Source organism: Phacochoerus africanus, chromosome 2, assembly GCF_016906955.1.
Source record: "Phacochoerus africanus isolate WHEZ1 chromosome 2, ROS_Pafr_v1, whole genome shotgun sequence".
In the NCBI taxonomy this organism is placed as follows: domain Eukaryota; kingdom Metazoa; phylum Chordata; class Mammalia; order Artiodactyla; family Suidae; genus Phacochoerus; species Phacochoerus africanus.
This window is the reverse complement of record NC_062545.1, coordinates 129,734,682-129,750,723: the sequence shown is the minus strand read 5'-3', so window position 1 is coordinate 129,750,723 and position 16,042 is coordinate 129,734,682. Positions and strand designations below refer to the sequence as shown.

General features: G+C 43.1%; 1 protein-coding gene across 1 annotated transcript; it reads right to left on the bottom strand.

Annotated features, from left to right (window-relative positions):
• Window positions 1–1,758: 1,758 nt before the first annotated feature.
• Window positions 1,759–15,924, bottom strand: CATSPER2 (cation channel sperm associated 2). The gene is made up of 12 exons (XM_047766505.1): window positions 15,453–15,924; window positions 15,120–15,266; window positions 14,293–14,466; window positions 14,027–14,095; window positions 11,222–11,394; window positions 10,548–10,703; window positions 10,147–10,271; window positions 8,134–8,312; window positions 7,847–7,946; window positions 7,474–7,530; window positions 3,303–3,523; window positions 1,759–2,506 (listed from the first exon to the last, which is right to left on the bottom strand). The coding sequence occupies exons 1-12, from the start codon at window positions 15,568–15,570 to the stop codon at window positions 2,310–2,312; spliced, it is 1,716 nt and encodes a 571-aa protein (XP_047622461.1). The 5' UTR covers window positions 15,571–15,924; the 3' UTR covers window positions 1,759–2,309.
• Window positions 15,925–16,042: the final 118 nt, after the last annotated feature.

Here is a 16,042-nt window from a genome sequence, read left to right as displayed (position 1 = left end):
CTTTATGGCTCCTCTTCCTCCTGTCCCTTAAATGTTCCTGTTTCCCAGGTATCTCTCTCCAGTCTTCTTTCCTTCTATTTGTACTTGGTGAAAATCCTTTGTTTTCTCTAATTCTAGTTGATTGCTTTGGAGTTTTTTGGTAGACAATTTGTCTAAAATAGTATTTTTAGGAGTTCCCCTCGTGGCGCAGTGGTTAACAAATCCGACTAGGAACCATGAGGTTATGGGTTCGATCCCTGCCCTTGCTCAGTGGGTTAACGATCCGGCGTTGCCGTGAGCTGTAGTGTAGGTTGCAGATGTGGCTCGGATCCTGCGTTGCTGTGGCTCTGGCATAGGCTGGCAGCTATAGCTCCGATTAGAATCCTAGCCTGGGAACCTCCATATGCCGTGGGAGCGGCCCAAGAAATGGCAAAAAGACCAAAAAAAAAAATAGTATTTTTAGTTATTCTTTCCAAGTGTTTATGCCATATTTCTAATTTTAGGATTTTAAATACAATATTATATATTGACACATTTATAAAACATTTTTGTTTTGTTCCACATTTTACAGAGCATGAATAAAATGCTTTTCCTTTAATCATAAAGGTGGTTCTTGGTTTTAGATAATCTTACCTCATTCTAAAAATTGAGATCTAACTCACATAACATAAAATTTACCATTTTAAAATGTACAATTCAGGAATTCCTGTTGTGGCTCAGAGGGTTAAGGACACAGCACAGTGTCAGTAAGAATGCATATTCAATCTCTGGCCTTGCTCAGTGGGTTAAGGATTCACCATTGTGGCAAGCTGCAGCATAGGGAGCAGACATGGCTTGGATCCAGCATTGTTATGGCTGTGGTATAGGCTGACAGCTACAGCTCCAAAGCAGCCCCTAGCCAGGGAACGTCCATGTGCTGCAGGTGTGGCCCTAAAAAGAAAAAAAAAAGTGTACAATTCAGTGTTTCATATATTATACATGCATATGTTCATACATGTTAAGCACTGAATAAATGATAGAACTTTTAATAATAAAGATTTCTAAAGATTTGAGTCATCCAACAATGGAATGTGATCCCCTCTGGATAGTCACCAATAGGAGTTTATGTGTGGCTTAGAAAGTTAAGGATCTGGCATTGTCACTGCTGCAGTTTAGGTTGCTGCTCTGGTGTGGGTTTAATCCCTGGCCCTGGAACTTCCACATGCAACTGGCACTGAAAAAAAAGTCACCAGTCAGCTGGCTAATCCCCCTTTCAGTGATGTTCTCAAAGGTGTTCCTACCTTGATGGGAGATAGATTAACTCTGAAGTCCCTTCTAACACTAAAGATCTATGAGACATACTGCTTTGTCATCCTCCCCCAGTGGGAAATCACTGCCCTCAGCAATGGTAAGGACATGGAATAAAAGGAGGCTCGTTTGGACCAGAAACAGGTGAAGATGATGTTGATTAGTTAATGGTGCACAGGCGAAGCAATGTTCTTAGAGTGGCAATGGAAACAATAGTTCCCAATTAGTTAAACTCACAGCTCCTGGGGTCTCCTAACCCCCAACCCCTAGAGGCCCCAACCCCTTCTGCCCTCCAGTGAGTGACAAAGGTGAAATTACAACTCTATCAGGAATTAAGAGGCTGCAGGAAGGGTGGGGGCTATAGTGACAAAGACAAGGAAAGAGTGAGACTTGGGAGCTGTGGGAAGGGTAAAAAACCAAGAACCATGGGCCCCACTGGGGCCCTGTTCTTAAACCTTTCAGTATACCCCATGTCTCAGAGACAGACCAATGCACAATTATCAGCAGTATTTATTAGGCATTTATACTTTGAATTCTCCATTTCCAACTATACCCTTCATTAATTTTTGCCAAAGATATCGAAGCCATCCATTGTCAGCTTTACTTGTCTTCAAAGTTCATCATTGCCTGCACTGTGAAGAAACAGACTGTGAGGCTTGAGAGTTAAAAATGTTCAGAACATACACGTTTGGTGAAGATTCTGCTTTTCTGGGTTCTGGGTTTCCACTCAAATTTTTAAAGTAAGCTATATGAGCCTGTCCTCTTTGCCATAAATGAATTAACCAGGATTAAAGAAGCCACTTGTTACCTTCTTCACCCTTTCACCCTGTTCTCCCCAGAATAAATGGGGAGGCAGAGCTGAGGACAATTGGAAAGAGTGGGGTAACAATGAACCTTTTTGAAGGAGGCAATACCTGTTTCACATCTTGCTCATGGATTTGCTTTTTTTAGGTGTGGAGGTGGAAATTTAGAGGCTGAGATGCCAAAATAAAGAATACCCTCCTACTACCCAGTTATATATGCTCCTCCAGTGGTCTTAACTCCTAGTCCCCTGACTGCCCTAAATTCATACCTGCAAACTCTTGCAACCGCTTACGCTCCTCTAGGTTATACTGAAGCTTTTCTAGCAACTCAAAATATCGGAAGAGTGAATCTCTAGGCCAAACAACACGTTCATCCTGATCCATATCCATTAGCCCAGGCAGATTCTGGTGCACATGAGTCTCCCAGTCCAACTGACCTGGAAGGGGTAATGTTTCTTAAAAGTACCTATATTCGTGGAAGTTGGATAAGAACTGCTAAATCCTATGGAGTGGGGCGGGGGTGAGTGGGGAGCAGGAATGAAAGAGGATACAAGAAGGGGTTCTCTTGTGGTGCAGTGGGTCAAGGATCTGGTGTCTCTGCAGCAACTCAGGTTGCTGCTGTGGCACAGGTTTGATCAATGGCCCGGGAACTTCTTCATGCTGAGGGCATGGCCAAATAATAAAAATATTAAAAAATAAAAAGAAAGAAGATACAAGAAGCATGTAGGGAAAAGGGTGCATCACCAAGAAACCATGTTTACAAGAAGCAAAGAGAGCCACAGCCACACTTATCCAAAGTGAGGCAGAAGTACAGGGGAAATGAAGAAGCATGAAGAAAGTACTCAAGACCAGAAAATCAGACTGGTGGAGAAAACTTCGAAACAGACATATTGGGAGAACTGCTATTAAGATTGGGATATCTCAGAGTTCCCATTGTGGCTCAGCAGAAATGAATCTGACTAGCATCCATGAGGATGCAGATTTGATCCCTGGCCTCACTCAGTGGGTTAAGGACCCGGCATTGCCGTGAGCTGTGGTGTAGGTCGCAGACTCGGCTCGGATCCTGTATTGCTATGCTGTGGTGGAGGCCAGCACCTGCAGCTCCGATTCGACCCCTGGCCTGGGCACCTCCATATGCCACTGGTGCAGCCCTAAAAAGACAAAAAAAAAAAAAAAAGATTAGGATGTCTCATAGAGGAGTCTGAATTCAAATGGGAGAAACTGTCTGCTTACCAATAGGATCAACATATCTGGAGTCAGAAGAGGAACAGTAGGAAGATGAAGATGAGGAAGAGGAGGAAAAGAAAGTGGAAGATGTGGACGTTTTTGGTTTTGACAAGGTCTTCTTTATTTTTGACCTAGATGCTCTTGAACCTTCTTTTGTGGCACTGTGTTTAGACTCTTCTTCAGAAGCTTCTGTTAAGTCCATATATTCCTCTTGTTGACTGGCATCTCTGTAAGTGAAAGGGGAAATTTTATTGCTTCAAATACATTTACATGATATGGCAAGTTCTTTCATTATCCTGGTCCTGGCCCTGCCCTAAACTAAGACTCCAGGCAATGAGAACCAAACTGACTCCCAAATCTAAGTTTAAGCATATCCAACCTCAATTATCCCACGTGATGTACCCCTATTAGTGTCCCTCACCACATGACCTCAATGTGCTCTAACTTACTCAGGCTTCCACATTCTACACCCCATTTTATTTTACAAAGTTTTATCTCCCTGTCCCTTGGCCTAAGGTAATAACACCACAACTACAGCCTTTGCCCCCTTGATTCTCTTTTAATAGAAGAGAGACCTCGGGCTCAGTTCTTTTTACCTGATCCATCTACAATTGCTCCTTTTGGTGATCTCATCTCCTGAGTTTAAATGCCTCCTAGATGCAAATTTAAGCCTCTTGTCCAGACCTCACTCCTTAATCCAGACTTGTATATACAAGTTTTACTCACAAATAACCACTTGAATGTCTAATGGACATCTCAAATTCAATCAAAACTGAACTCTTTGCCACCAAACCTCTTCCACCCACAGCCTTCCCCTTCTCAGCTAGCCCATCCTTCTAGTTGCTCAGGTCAGAACTTTCTTTTTCCTCCCCTCTCAGCCACACCCGCAGTATATGGAAGTTCCTGGGCCAGAGACTTAAAACAAGCCTCAGCTGCAATCTGCACCACAGCTGAGGCAACACCATATCCTCAAATGTATTGAGCCAGGCCGGAATGGAACCCACAACATCACAGAGACAAGCTGGATCGTTAACCCACGGTGCCATCGCAGGAACGCCTAGAACCTCCATTCTTAATTCTTCTCTCATAACTCACATATACTCAGTCAAGAAATCCTGTTGGGGAGCTCCCTGGTGGTGTACTGGTTAGGACACGGTGCTTTCACTGCTGTGGCCCAGATTCAGTCCCTAGTCTGGAAACTAAGATCCTGCATCAAGCCATTGCACCTCATGGCCAAGAAAAAGAAAGGAAGGAAGGAGAGAAAATCCTGTTGACGCTACCTTCAAAATAACTTTTCTCACTAGTACCACTGTACAACCCTAGTCTGAGCCATCAACACCTCCTGCTTGCATAGCAGCACGGCCTCCTAACTTATCTCTTTGCTTCTTCCCACAGTCTATTATCAACACAGCGACCAGACTAATCCTTATTAATTGCATGTCACTTCTCTGCTCTATTTCACCCAAAGTCAAAGCCTAAGTCCTTCCAATGGCCCCCACAGTCCTACAGGATCAGGGCCCCATTATTTCTCTCACTTCATCTCCTATCACTCTCTCCCACACACTCACTCTTCTTTACTCACAACGACTTCCTTGCTATTTCTCAACATATCTGGCATGCTTCTGGTTTAGGACTTTTGTACTAGCTATTCCCTGTGCCCATAATACTCTTCCCATAGATATCCACATAATAATCCCCTCATCTCCTCCAAGTCTTTGCTCAAATGTTACCATTTCAATGAGGCCACCCTGACTACAATGACTATAAACTCTATGTAACCTCCACCCTATACTCCAATTCCCCTTAACAAGTTTTTATTTATTCACAATGCTTATCATATTTTAATGTATTAATTTGCATATATATATATATATATATATATATATATATATATTTGTCTTTTGTCTTTTTAGGTCCACACCCATGGCATATGGAGGTTCCCAGGCCAGGGGTCCAATCGGAGCTACAGCTACCGGCCTACACCACAGCCACAGCAATGCGGGATCCAAGCCATGTTTGCGACCTACACCACAGCTCATGGTGTAGGTGTGGATGCTGGATCCTTAACTCACTGCGAGGCCAGGGATAGAACCCGCAACCTCACGGTTCCTAATCGGATTCATCTCCACTACACCATGACGGGAACTCCTATTTATTAATATATTCACTGTTTATTGTCTCTTTCTTTCTACTGGTATACAAGGTCCATGAGAACAGACATTATTATGTATTTTGTTCACTGATAAACTCCAAGCACCTGATAAGTATTCAGTAATTATTTGTTGAATGGATTTTTTTTGGTCTTTTTTTTCTAGGGCCACTCTTGTGGCATATGGAGGTTCCCAGGCTAGGGGTCTAATTGGAGCTGTAGACGCTGGCCTACACCACAGCCACAGCAACACAGGATCCAAGCCACGTCTGCGACCTATATATACCACAGCTCACAGCAACACCAGATCCTTAACCCACTGAGCAAGGCCAAGGATCAAACCCGCAACCTCATGGTTCCTAGTCAGATTGGTTAACCACTGAGCCACAACGGGAACTCCTTGAATGGATTTCTTATTTCTCCTTCTGCTCTCTTGTCCACTCACTCAGTGAGTCGGGGATCTGGCATCGCAGCTACAGCTCTGATTTGACCCCTAGCCCTGGAACTCTCTCTCTCTCTTTTTTCTTTTTAGGGCCAAACCTGTGGCATATGGAAGTTCCTAGGCTAGGGGCTGAATCGGAGCTGTAGCTGCCAGCCTACACCACAGCCAGAACAATGCCAGATCTGAGCCACGTCAGCAAAATACACCACAGCTCAACACAACCCAGGATCCCCGAACCACTGAGCAAGGTAAGGGATCAAACCCACATGGATACTAGTCAGATTCATTTACACTGCACCACAGCAGGAGCTTCCTAGCCCTGGCACTTTTATCTGCTGCAGGTGTGGCCAGAAAAAGAAAAAGTTTCCTGTGGCCGCTGTAACAAATTACCACAAACTTGATAGCTTAAAACAATAGAAATGTATTCTCTCACAATGCTAGAAACCAGAAGTCTGAATCAATATATCATGAGGGCCATACTCCCTCTGGAATTTCTAGAGGAAAAGGTGCCTTGCTTCTTCCAGCTTCCGGCAGTTACCTAGCATCCACTGGCTTCCTTCGGCTTGTGGTGGCACCACTCCGATCTGTCTCTATCTTGACATCTTCTATCCTCTCTCACTCTCTCTTTTTTTTTTTTTTTTGCCACACCCATGGCATGCGGAAATTCCCAGGTCAGGATCAAACCCGTGCCACAGCAGTGACTATGCTGGATCCTTAACTGTTAGGCCACCAGGGAATTCCTATTCTGTATCTTCTCTTCTGTCTCTTCCAAGGACCCTTGTCACTGGATCTACGGCCCGCCTGGATAATCCAGGATGATCACATCTCAAGAGCCTTGATTTAATTGCATCTGCAAGGACCCTTTTTTCCAAATAAGGTCAGCTTCACAGATTCCAGGGATTAGGACATGGACTTTTTTTTTTTTTTCTTTTTAGGGCCACACCTGCTGCATATGCAAGTTCCCAGGCTAGGGGTCGAATCAGAGCTATAGCTGCAGGCCTATACCACAGCCACAGCAACGCAGGATCGGAGCTGCGTCTGCCAACTACACCACAGCTCACAACAATGCCAGATCCTTAACCCACTGAGTGAGGCTAGGGATCAAACCCGCATCCTCATGGATACTAGTCGGATTGTTTCTGCTGCGTCACGACAGGAACTCCTGGACATATCTTTTTTTTTTTTTTTTTTGTCTTTCTGTCTTTTCTAGTACCACACCCATGGCATGTGGAGGTTTCCAGGCTAGGGGTCTAATCAGGGCTGTAGCCGCCAGCTTACACCAGAGCCACAGCAATGCGGGATCCGAGCCACATCTGCGACCTACACCACAGCTCATGGCAATGCTGGATCCTTAACCCATTGAGCAAGGCCAGGGATTGAACCCACAACCTCATGGTTCCTAGTCGGATTCGTTAACCACTGAGCCATGACGGGAACTCCTGGCATATCTTTTTCGGAGGCTACACTTCAACCCACTACAATAAGTAGTTATTGAATGAATGAATCCATCTCAAAGCCAATTTCCACCTTTGGTTTTCTACCCTCTCTTTCACGTGTCCATCCCACTTGACTTATACACTTCTAACCTGGCATCCATTTTGCTAAGACTTGATCTCTGTACCTCAGGAGATAGGTTTTGTCTCCTGCAAAGCAACGAAACACAAAATGGTGAAGAGTTATACTGAAGCAGGAGTGTAGTAAGGGAAAAAAGATAAGAATTCTGATCATAAAGTGAAGAAAACTGAGAAAGGAGAACAAACTGCAGTAAAGGAGTAAAAAAGACTAGGGAAGCCACAATGGTGGGTAAAGAATCAGGGAGTATTTTAGAGCTGGGGAATTCTGACTCTGAGTCAAATCTGTCACAAAGGGGAAAATGGGGTCAAGGCCAGGGAACAGAAACGGGATGAGATCAGGAAACCTTTGAGAACGAAAGCTGGGTTTGAAAATGGGAGACCAGACCTCTGGATGATCTGCCGCTTGAAAATGTCAGCTTTGTGCTGAACCTCCAGGTGTGTCATCTCCTCGTTCAGCTCATTCCTGATATTCTGGAAGTTAGTAACTGCCCCAAAGGGCCATTAGGAGTTGGGAGATGGTGGTGACTAGCCCTGGGGAGAGGGCCTGAGCGGGGCGAAACCAAATAAAATATCCACTACAGGCCCCATGCTTTCCCGTTAACATCAGGTTCTCTCTGTAATCCACCAATCCTAGCATTTCCTCCCACCCAGTTTCACCTCTTCTGTGCTTACCCATCATGGCTACTATGATATTTCGAAAGATAATGGAACCAAGTAACAACCAGAGAATGACGTAGATGCTGCTGAAGGTGCGGCTAACTTCAGGCACCTTCCAGGTATCTTGAAGCAGGGCATACCAATGATCCATGGTGAAAAGCATGAACACCGTCACTAGGGAGTTCAGCAGGTCCCTAAAGAAAAAGAGGTGTGTGTACAGATAGAAGGGGCCAAACCAAACCTCTCAAGAAACACCATCATTCTTACTCTCAAAGCAAAAGAAGATCTTATCTTTGTGGTTTGCTCTGATTTTGGCTCCTTTTTTACCATACTGAATTTTTCAGCTAATCTTTCTTCAGTCTGAAGTTGTTTTATCAGGTTTTCCTTTACCATGAATAACCTATGAATATCTCTCATTATTCCATCAGTGCCTGGGGCACAGTAGGTACTCAATAGACAGTGACTGAATTTTTAAAAATTGAATGAATCATCAACTACACATCATTTTTGTAAGTTCATTCCCCACTGTTCTATGGCCTTCACCTAAGAGGAAGTCATTTATAAATTTAGCAAACATCATGGATATTTAGTTTGCTGGCATGAACTGACAGTCAATTAAATGAATGGGTATGTGACATAAACATGTGATTCAAAATAATGAATAGATGAATATATCACAAAAGGTCTTAGGAAGATATCTCAGTTTTCCTTCTTATTCCTCCATATACAAACTATTTAAAACATCAGGGCCTGAACAGGATGAATTCTAGGACTTCCTAAGTCAGTACTCTTACAAAATCACCCACTAGTCTAAGATAGACACCTGAGAGGTGCTGACAAGATTGGATTCCAATTCATAAATAACCTTATCTCCTCTAAATCCAAATTTACTTTCTACTGGTAATCAGTGTTTTCTGGACAAAAATCTTACCAAGCTTGTACTTTTGAGAGACTATAAGTATGTGCACATATAATCACAACAGTTAGATTCTGGGATAAATCAGTGTTTACAAGTCATAGTAACATTTATTGATCACTTATAATGTGTGAAATGCTGTGCTAAATGCTTAAGTGAATTACCTCATTTATCTCTATACTCTTATGAAGTAGTGCTACTTTTAATCCTATTTTTTTTTTTTTCTGGCTGCACATGTGGCATGTGTAAGCTCCTGGGCCAGGAATCGAACTCGTGCCATAGTAGTGACTTGAGCCGCTGCAGTTACAACACTGGATCCTCAACCTGCTGCACTGCAAGGGAACTCCTAATCCAATTCTTCAAAGAAAAACCGAACATAGAAACTGAGGCATAGAAATCAGGGCTTACCCACTGGAGTATACTGCTTTTTAAAATTTTTTATTTTATTTATTTACCTATTTTGCTTTTTTTAGGAGCATAAAAAACTTCCTGTAGCATATGGAAGTTCCCAGGCTAGAGGTCCAATTGGAGCTGCAGCTGCCAGTCTACACCACATCCACAGCAACACAGGCCCTGAGCTGTTTTTGCAACCTACTTCACAGCTCATGGAAATGCCAGATCCTTAACCCACTGAGCAAGGCCAGGGATCAAACCTGCATCCTCATGGATACTAGTTGGGTTCGTAACCTGCTGAGCCACAACAGGAACTCCTTTTAAAAAATTTTTTTGCCATGCTCATGGCATGTGGAAGTTCCCAGGCCAAGGACTGAACCTGCACCATAGCAGTGATTTGAATCACAGCAGTAACAATGCTGGATCCTTAACCAGAAGGCTACCAGGGAACTCTAGTATACTGCTATTTAAAGATGGCCGATGAGAGTAAGTTTGAATTTGCAAAACCCAGAGCAAACCAGGAATTAGCTGCCCTATCCTCAAAATTGGAGCTAATACCACTCACTGTTCCTTTGCTTTCTCTTTCTTTCTCCTTACTGTGTTCTATTCCACTATCTTACAATAGACTATGCTTTTAGTATTACTATACTTTGGACTAGCTTCCCAGTCTCCTGCCCCAATTCTCTCCCCCCAACAAGGGTTCCCCCAGTCCTGCCTACGAGAAGAACATGTGATACTCCAGGTCCTGGCGAGTTGAACGGGTGTAATTCTCGAAGAAGTAGACACCAGTCACAGCAAAAATGTAGAAGAAGATGAGCAGCAACATCAACAGGAAGGTCATGCTCTAGAGGTCATGACTTTGAGTCAGAGCTGGGCCAGACTAGGCTGATCTTCACATACAGCCCAGTTAGGCCCACCTGTGGAAATCCCCCACAAAACCCTCACTTCTAGCCTGAGCCCAGTCACCTCTAGAACACAGTAGGTTGTCCCCAGCCCTTTCTTATCAACAACATTGCATAAGGTCTTTCATTGCCTTCTTTTGCCACCCAGACCTCTTTCATGTTAAACACCCATGTTTATCTACCTTGCCCACTTGATTTAGCTGCAACAGTCAAATCACCTTGAGGGCCCTGACCAGGGCCAAAATAATGACTCGAATTTGAGGGAATCGTGCAAAAAGTTTCAGAGACCTTAGCACCCGGCAGATCCTCAGCAACTGGAGCCAGACAGAATGGCTTGTTACCCCTACCAGAACCACAGTTTCAGGAATCAGGGACTGTGGGAAACAAACAGATTATGAGTAAAATATACCCCCCAAAGCACCCATGTACGTTTGCCCTTTCTTTGTCTCTTCTTTTCCATAGCTTCTTGGGCATTATTCTTTGAAGAGCATTCTCTGGGTACTGTTTCCTATTTAGTCTTTCTTTACAAAATTAAACTCTGCACTTGAACTTGCTCAGGCTTATCTCGTTGGGCTGTAGTGGAACTCAAATTTTAAAAACGCAGAAAAAATGCATGTAAAACAGGACAGTGCATGACATGCAGCAAGAGCTTAGTAAATGGGAGATGTTGCTGTGGTCAATGCTGCAGTTAGATTCTGTCTTACTCTTAATACCAACAACTCCTGCAATACCTGACTTTTAGCTTTTAGAAAAAAAAATCAAAATAAGGAAATTAGGTACATTTCTATTTATTTCTTCTTGTGCTCTAATGATCTTAACTTTTCTTGTCTTTGATTCACCTAGGCACATTTCTCGGCCTTAATAAGTTACTTTTTAGGATATCCAGCCTTACCAATATGGTCACAACAAAGTCAAAGACATTCCAGGCATTCTTCCAGAAGAGGAAAAAGCTGGATATCCACATAAGAAGGATCTCCAAGATGAAAACAAGCAAGATGAACCAAGCTGCCACCTCCAGAGTCAGCTTCAGTGGCCACAGTTGGGCATTTGAGGATTCAAGCAATTCTGGGAGAATAAAGGATGAGCAAAGGTTAAGGAAGTGAGAAGCTGAATGACAGAGAATGATCAGCAACTATTAAAAACCACAGCTTCGCCCACTGCTATGCATGCCATTTTTCAGTTTCTCTTTTTAACACTGTTGTTGCTTCAACCTGTGAAATATAGGAGAGGACAGAATTGACCATGAAAAAGAGCTACAACTCATCTCCTGCTGGTACTGGTATGTGTAACAGCTTCAAGTTACTGCCTTTCCCCTCTGGGATCACAGAGCCACCCAGGAATTGCTCTCTTAACGATCTCTAATCCTGTCTGCTGCACTGTTACCCTGGTACCAAACTTCACAGAGCAGCGGTGGGCCTTGAGAAAAGAATGCAAATGTAGGGCCATGATATGGCAAGCGTTTTAGGATTTTTTTTGTGTGTTGGGGGGTTGTTCTGTTTGTTTTTTTTGCTGAGTCGTGCAGTGGCTTGATATAAGATCTGAGTTCCCAGACCAGGAATTGAACCTAGCTGCAGCAGTGAAAGCTCCAAGTCCTAGCCAGTAGAACACCAGAGAACTCCCTATGGAAATTGTTTTATAATGAATGCAAGAACAAGAAGCCAGATTCATGGATCAGATTAGGATATAAGAAATTACTTGGGGAATTCTCTTGGGGCAGAGTAGGTTAAAAATTGGGTATTGTCATTGCAGCGGCTTGGGCTGATGCTGTGGCCCAGGTTCGATCCCTGCCCTGGGAACTTCCATGTGCTATGGACATCACTTAAAAAAAAAAAAGAAATTACTTGGCTCTTTAAGTTTTAAAACTTCCCCTTTTTTTCTGCCTAAAATTGATTTTATTCTGCAGCACAAACTGGATCCTATATTTCCTGTCTAGAACCTTATTAGTTGCTAATTTCAATTCCTTAGTTGCCTTCATCTTTCAACCCTCACCCTTAGGGGAAGGTGATATAATGGATGTATATCATGCTGTAGGAAAAAACATTGAGATCAAAATAGGTTTAAAAGCTAAATAATAATTTAGTATGTTTATCTTTGATAACAGAACAATCTGAGAGCCTTCAAGTACCACTGACTGATATGCTTGGCACTTAATGGAGACCAGAAGAGCATACTCACCCTGAATAACACAAACTGCTGCACAGATTTTGACACTTAATGTTTTAAATTGTTATTGTGTTTAGTAATGTTTTGGCTAATCACATCTACAATGAAGTAAGAAACATAGACGTTGAAATACAACTCCATGAAGAGCAAAAGAATTAACTCTGCAAGTTTAACTCAAGACAATCTTCATCAGATTCTATAATTGCATGCATCTGATAAAAAAATTTTATATAGTACATCAAGATATCTCTAGAATCTCAAAAATCAATCTTAAAATTTAATAATTTTATACCTAGGTTTTTGTTGGGAATAAGGCTTATTCACACTTACAATGTGTTATTTTCAGGGAAAGGGTTGCAAATAAGCCACATCTTTCTTATTCTCTCACCATTTAGAAACAAAATATGAAAATTATAAAAATAGACCAAAGTGATGTTTAAAGTGCAAAGTAGAATTATCAATATCATTGAGGAAGTAGACGTTTTCTAATGCCCTACTACATAATTAGATTTCCACCTACACTTTAACATATAATATTGTAAACCTAATATAATGTTTACATGTATTAATGTATGTCATTAAAATGTTATAATGTTATATCAAAATATAAAAGAAGGAGTTCCCGTCGTGGCGCAGTGGTTAAGGAATCTGACTAGGAACCATGAGGTTGCGGGTTCGATCCCTGCCCTTGCTCAGTGGGTTAACGATCCGGCATTGCCATGAGCTGTAGGTTGCAGACGCGGCTCGGATCCTGCGTTGCTGTGGTTCTGGTGTAGGCCGACAGCTACAGCTCCAATTAGACCCCTAGCCTGGGAACCTCCATATGCCGCAGGAGTGGCCCAAGAAATGGCAAAAAAAAAAAAAATATATATATATATATATATAAAAGAAAAAAATTTTAAATACATAAAGTATGTTTGAAAGACTAATTTTAAAGTGGGAAACTTACCAAAAACAGGACGAAACAAGGACATGAGTACTGCTACTCTCTTTTCTCAGTGGTTTGAGATGATAATCAAATGAACTCACAGATCCTCAAGACATTATTTTGCTTTTAATACATTTCATAAAATTTATGATTGGTTTTAGAGTCATTTACTTTTTAAGTCATTTCTTGGCTCAATCTAATATTTTAGTTGTACCTCATTTTTACACACATTGTGAGCTTTCTTATTTGTACTTAAATAATCTTTCTAAATATAAATGTCGGGTCACTTGGTGATAGGAACCAATATCTCTTAATAGAAAAGATTAACTGAAATATTAGACTAACCTGATACAAGAAATATAAGTGGTTTTCCAATCTTCAATACCTTGTGAGTCTATTACAACCTACCTCTAAGTGTCTAGACTTCCTTATATCCACTACTCTCGAGCACCCTCCAAATGTTTCTAGGTCTTAGCAGTTGCACAAATCCTGCTCCAAGAGACAATGTAATTGTCCCTATCACATCTCAAGTAACATTCAAATATGCAAAATGATCATTTTAAAGGAGAAATGACTCCCACCCCTTCATCCAATGTCAGTTCTCACCTATTTCAACCATCAGTACAATCGTGTTCAAAAAGATGAGGAAGATGATGAAGTTTGTGAAGAGAGGACCTGTTTTCTCTTAAGAAAACATACGGAATAGAGTTCTTTTTGATATACACAGGCCACATGATTAGGGCAAGAATGGAATCAGTGAGAATGAGAAGAAAATGGAGTTTGAGAAGGGAAAAATAAGTCAAATTAGGCAGATGATGAGGCAAGAGAGACAGTAAAGGCATGGATTAAAAATGAGAGGCATGAAAGGATACACTCAAGAACCCATCCAGCCCACAAGGAAAGAGGGGGCCTCTGGCTACAGCGCACTCGAAGGGTACTCATCAGCCTCTGGCCATGTGTGATCCGTCCTACGTGACAAGGCTTTATGGAGAAGCGCACAAGCTGGTGTTGATCTCCCAACATGAGTTTCTTCTGACGGGAAGGATCTACACCAAAAATTTAAAAAAAGGGGGGGGGGAAGACATTGGATAAATATAATAAAGAGTAGTCTTTGGGAGTATGAAGAGCTGCTGGTAGGATTGAGGGCAGGAATACTGGTTACATAATGGGCCCCCAGTGCAGGGGCTTACCTTGCTGCTCCCTCATACAGCAACTGATATTAGTTTGGAGTAAGAACTAACCTATCTCTTAGGACTAACACTCTCCCTGACCAAGAACAAAGGCCATAGGTTCAACCTAAGTGTCTTTGGTAAAAATCTCCTAGTTAGCCAGGATTGGTTATTCTAAGCCTAAAAGTGAATGACATGGGTTCTATCTCCTGTATTCAGAGTTTTATTTATAAACACTTTGATTTATCAAGCTTGGTATATGAGTTCCCTGTGGCTCAGTGGGTTAAGGATCCAGCATTGTTACTGCAATGGCTCGGGTGGTTGCTGTGACGAGGGTTGGATCCCTGGCCCAGGAACTTCCAGATGCCAAGAGTTCAGCCAAAAAAAAGAGTTTGGTGTAACTTCCAAACTAGCAGCCAAACCAATCTCCCCTGAATTTTCCACCTTTAAAATTCTCCCTCTGCTTCCTACTCATTGGCAGTGTGAACAGGAGACTTAAATTCATCCTAGGGGAGAAAGAGGCTGCTGACCAAGTATCTCTCGGATGGTGTGCCGTGGCACAGCTTGGCTCAAGCCTTGCAGGTGCTCAATGAGAGAGAAAGTATCAATCAGACGGGAACGAATGGCATCAGCTCGGGGCAGTTGCATGTGTCCTGTTGGGCCGTAAGTGGCCATGTCTGTTAAGAACATGAAAGAATCGAGTGTTATTTCATTTCTGGAGTTGCACCACAGCTTAGAGGTTCTCTTTCCCTCCTCCCAACCTCTTTGCCCTTAAGAAGACAAATATTATACCTAGATGCAAGGCTTTCTGAAACAAAAGGAGTCATAACAGAATCTGCGCAGTTGACTACATGGACAGGTACCTTTATTTACTTGTGTGACAGCATATCTAGTTAAAAGCAGCAGCCAACAAAGAGCAGGAGTCCTGAGCTGCACAAAGAGGAATTCCGGCACCACCTGGACTTGAGGGAATCGGGTCATGAATGCAATGATGGGGGGAGTGGGAGGGCTTAGGACTGCCCGCTATGAAAAACCAAGTTAAGAGGAATTGGACAAAATGCAACAGCCTGACATTTTGAAAAGGTATCCCGTCCCGAGTATCCACTCCAACTTGCTGCCTCAGGCGCCAGCTCCTTCTCTCAATTCCCGATTCTGGGCCTCACCTCGGGCCGGGCTCTCTTCCGGTCACTCAGCCCTGAGTTCGCTATCCCAGTCTCCGGCTCTGGCACCCCCCTGAGCTCTGCTCTCCCCACGCGGGACGAGCTCAAGGCCGGTTCCTAGCCTCGCTGCGCCCCACGCCCAGCTCCGCCCGGTCCCGCCCTTTCCCGGGGTTCCGGCTCGCCCCCGGCCCACCCGGAACACCAGCCCCCAGCCCGGGCCCCCTCCCAGCCCAGCTCGCCCGGCGCTTGCCACCTCAGCCCCGCCCCGCGCTTCGACCACTCGGCGGTTACCA

Coding starts and splice junctions, on each gene's coding strand:
- CATSPER2 (XM_047766505.1), bottom strand. CDS start 15,570: ATGACCCGATTCCCTCAAGTCCAGGTGGTGCCGGAATTCCTCTTTGTG. Junction 15,267..15,452: donor TGTCACACAAGTAAATAAAG/GTACCTGTCCAT, acceptor TGTTCTTAACAG/ACATGGCCACTTACGGCCCA. Junction 3,524..7,473: donor CTTAGCAAAATGGATGCCAG/GTTAGAAGTGTA, acceptor TTTCACTTACAG/AGATGCCAGTCAACAAGAGG.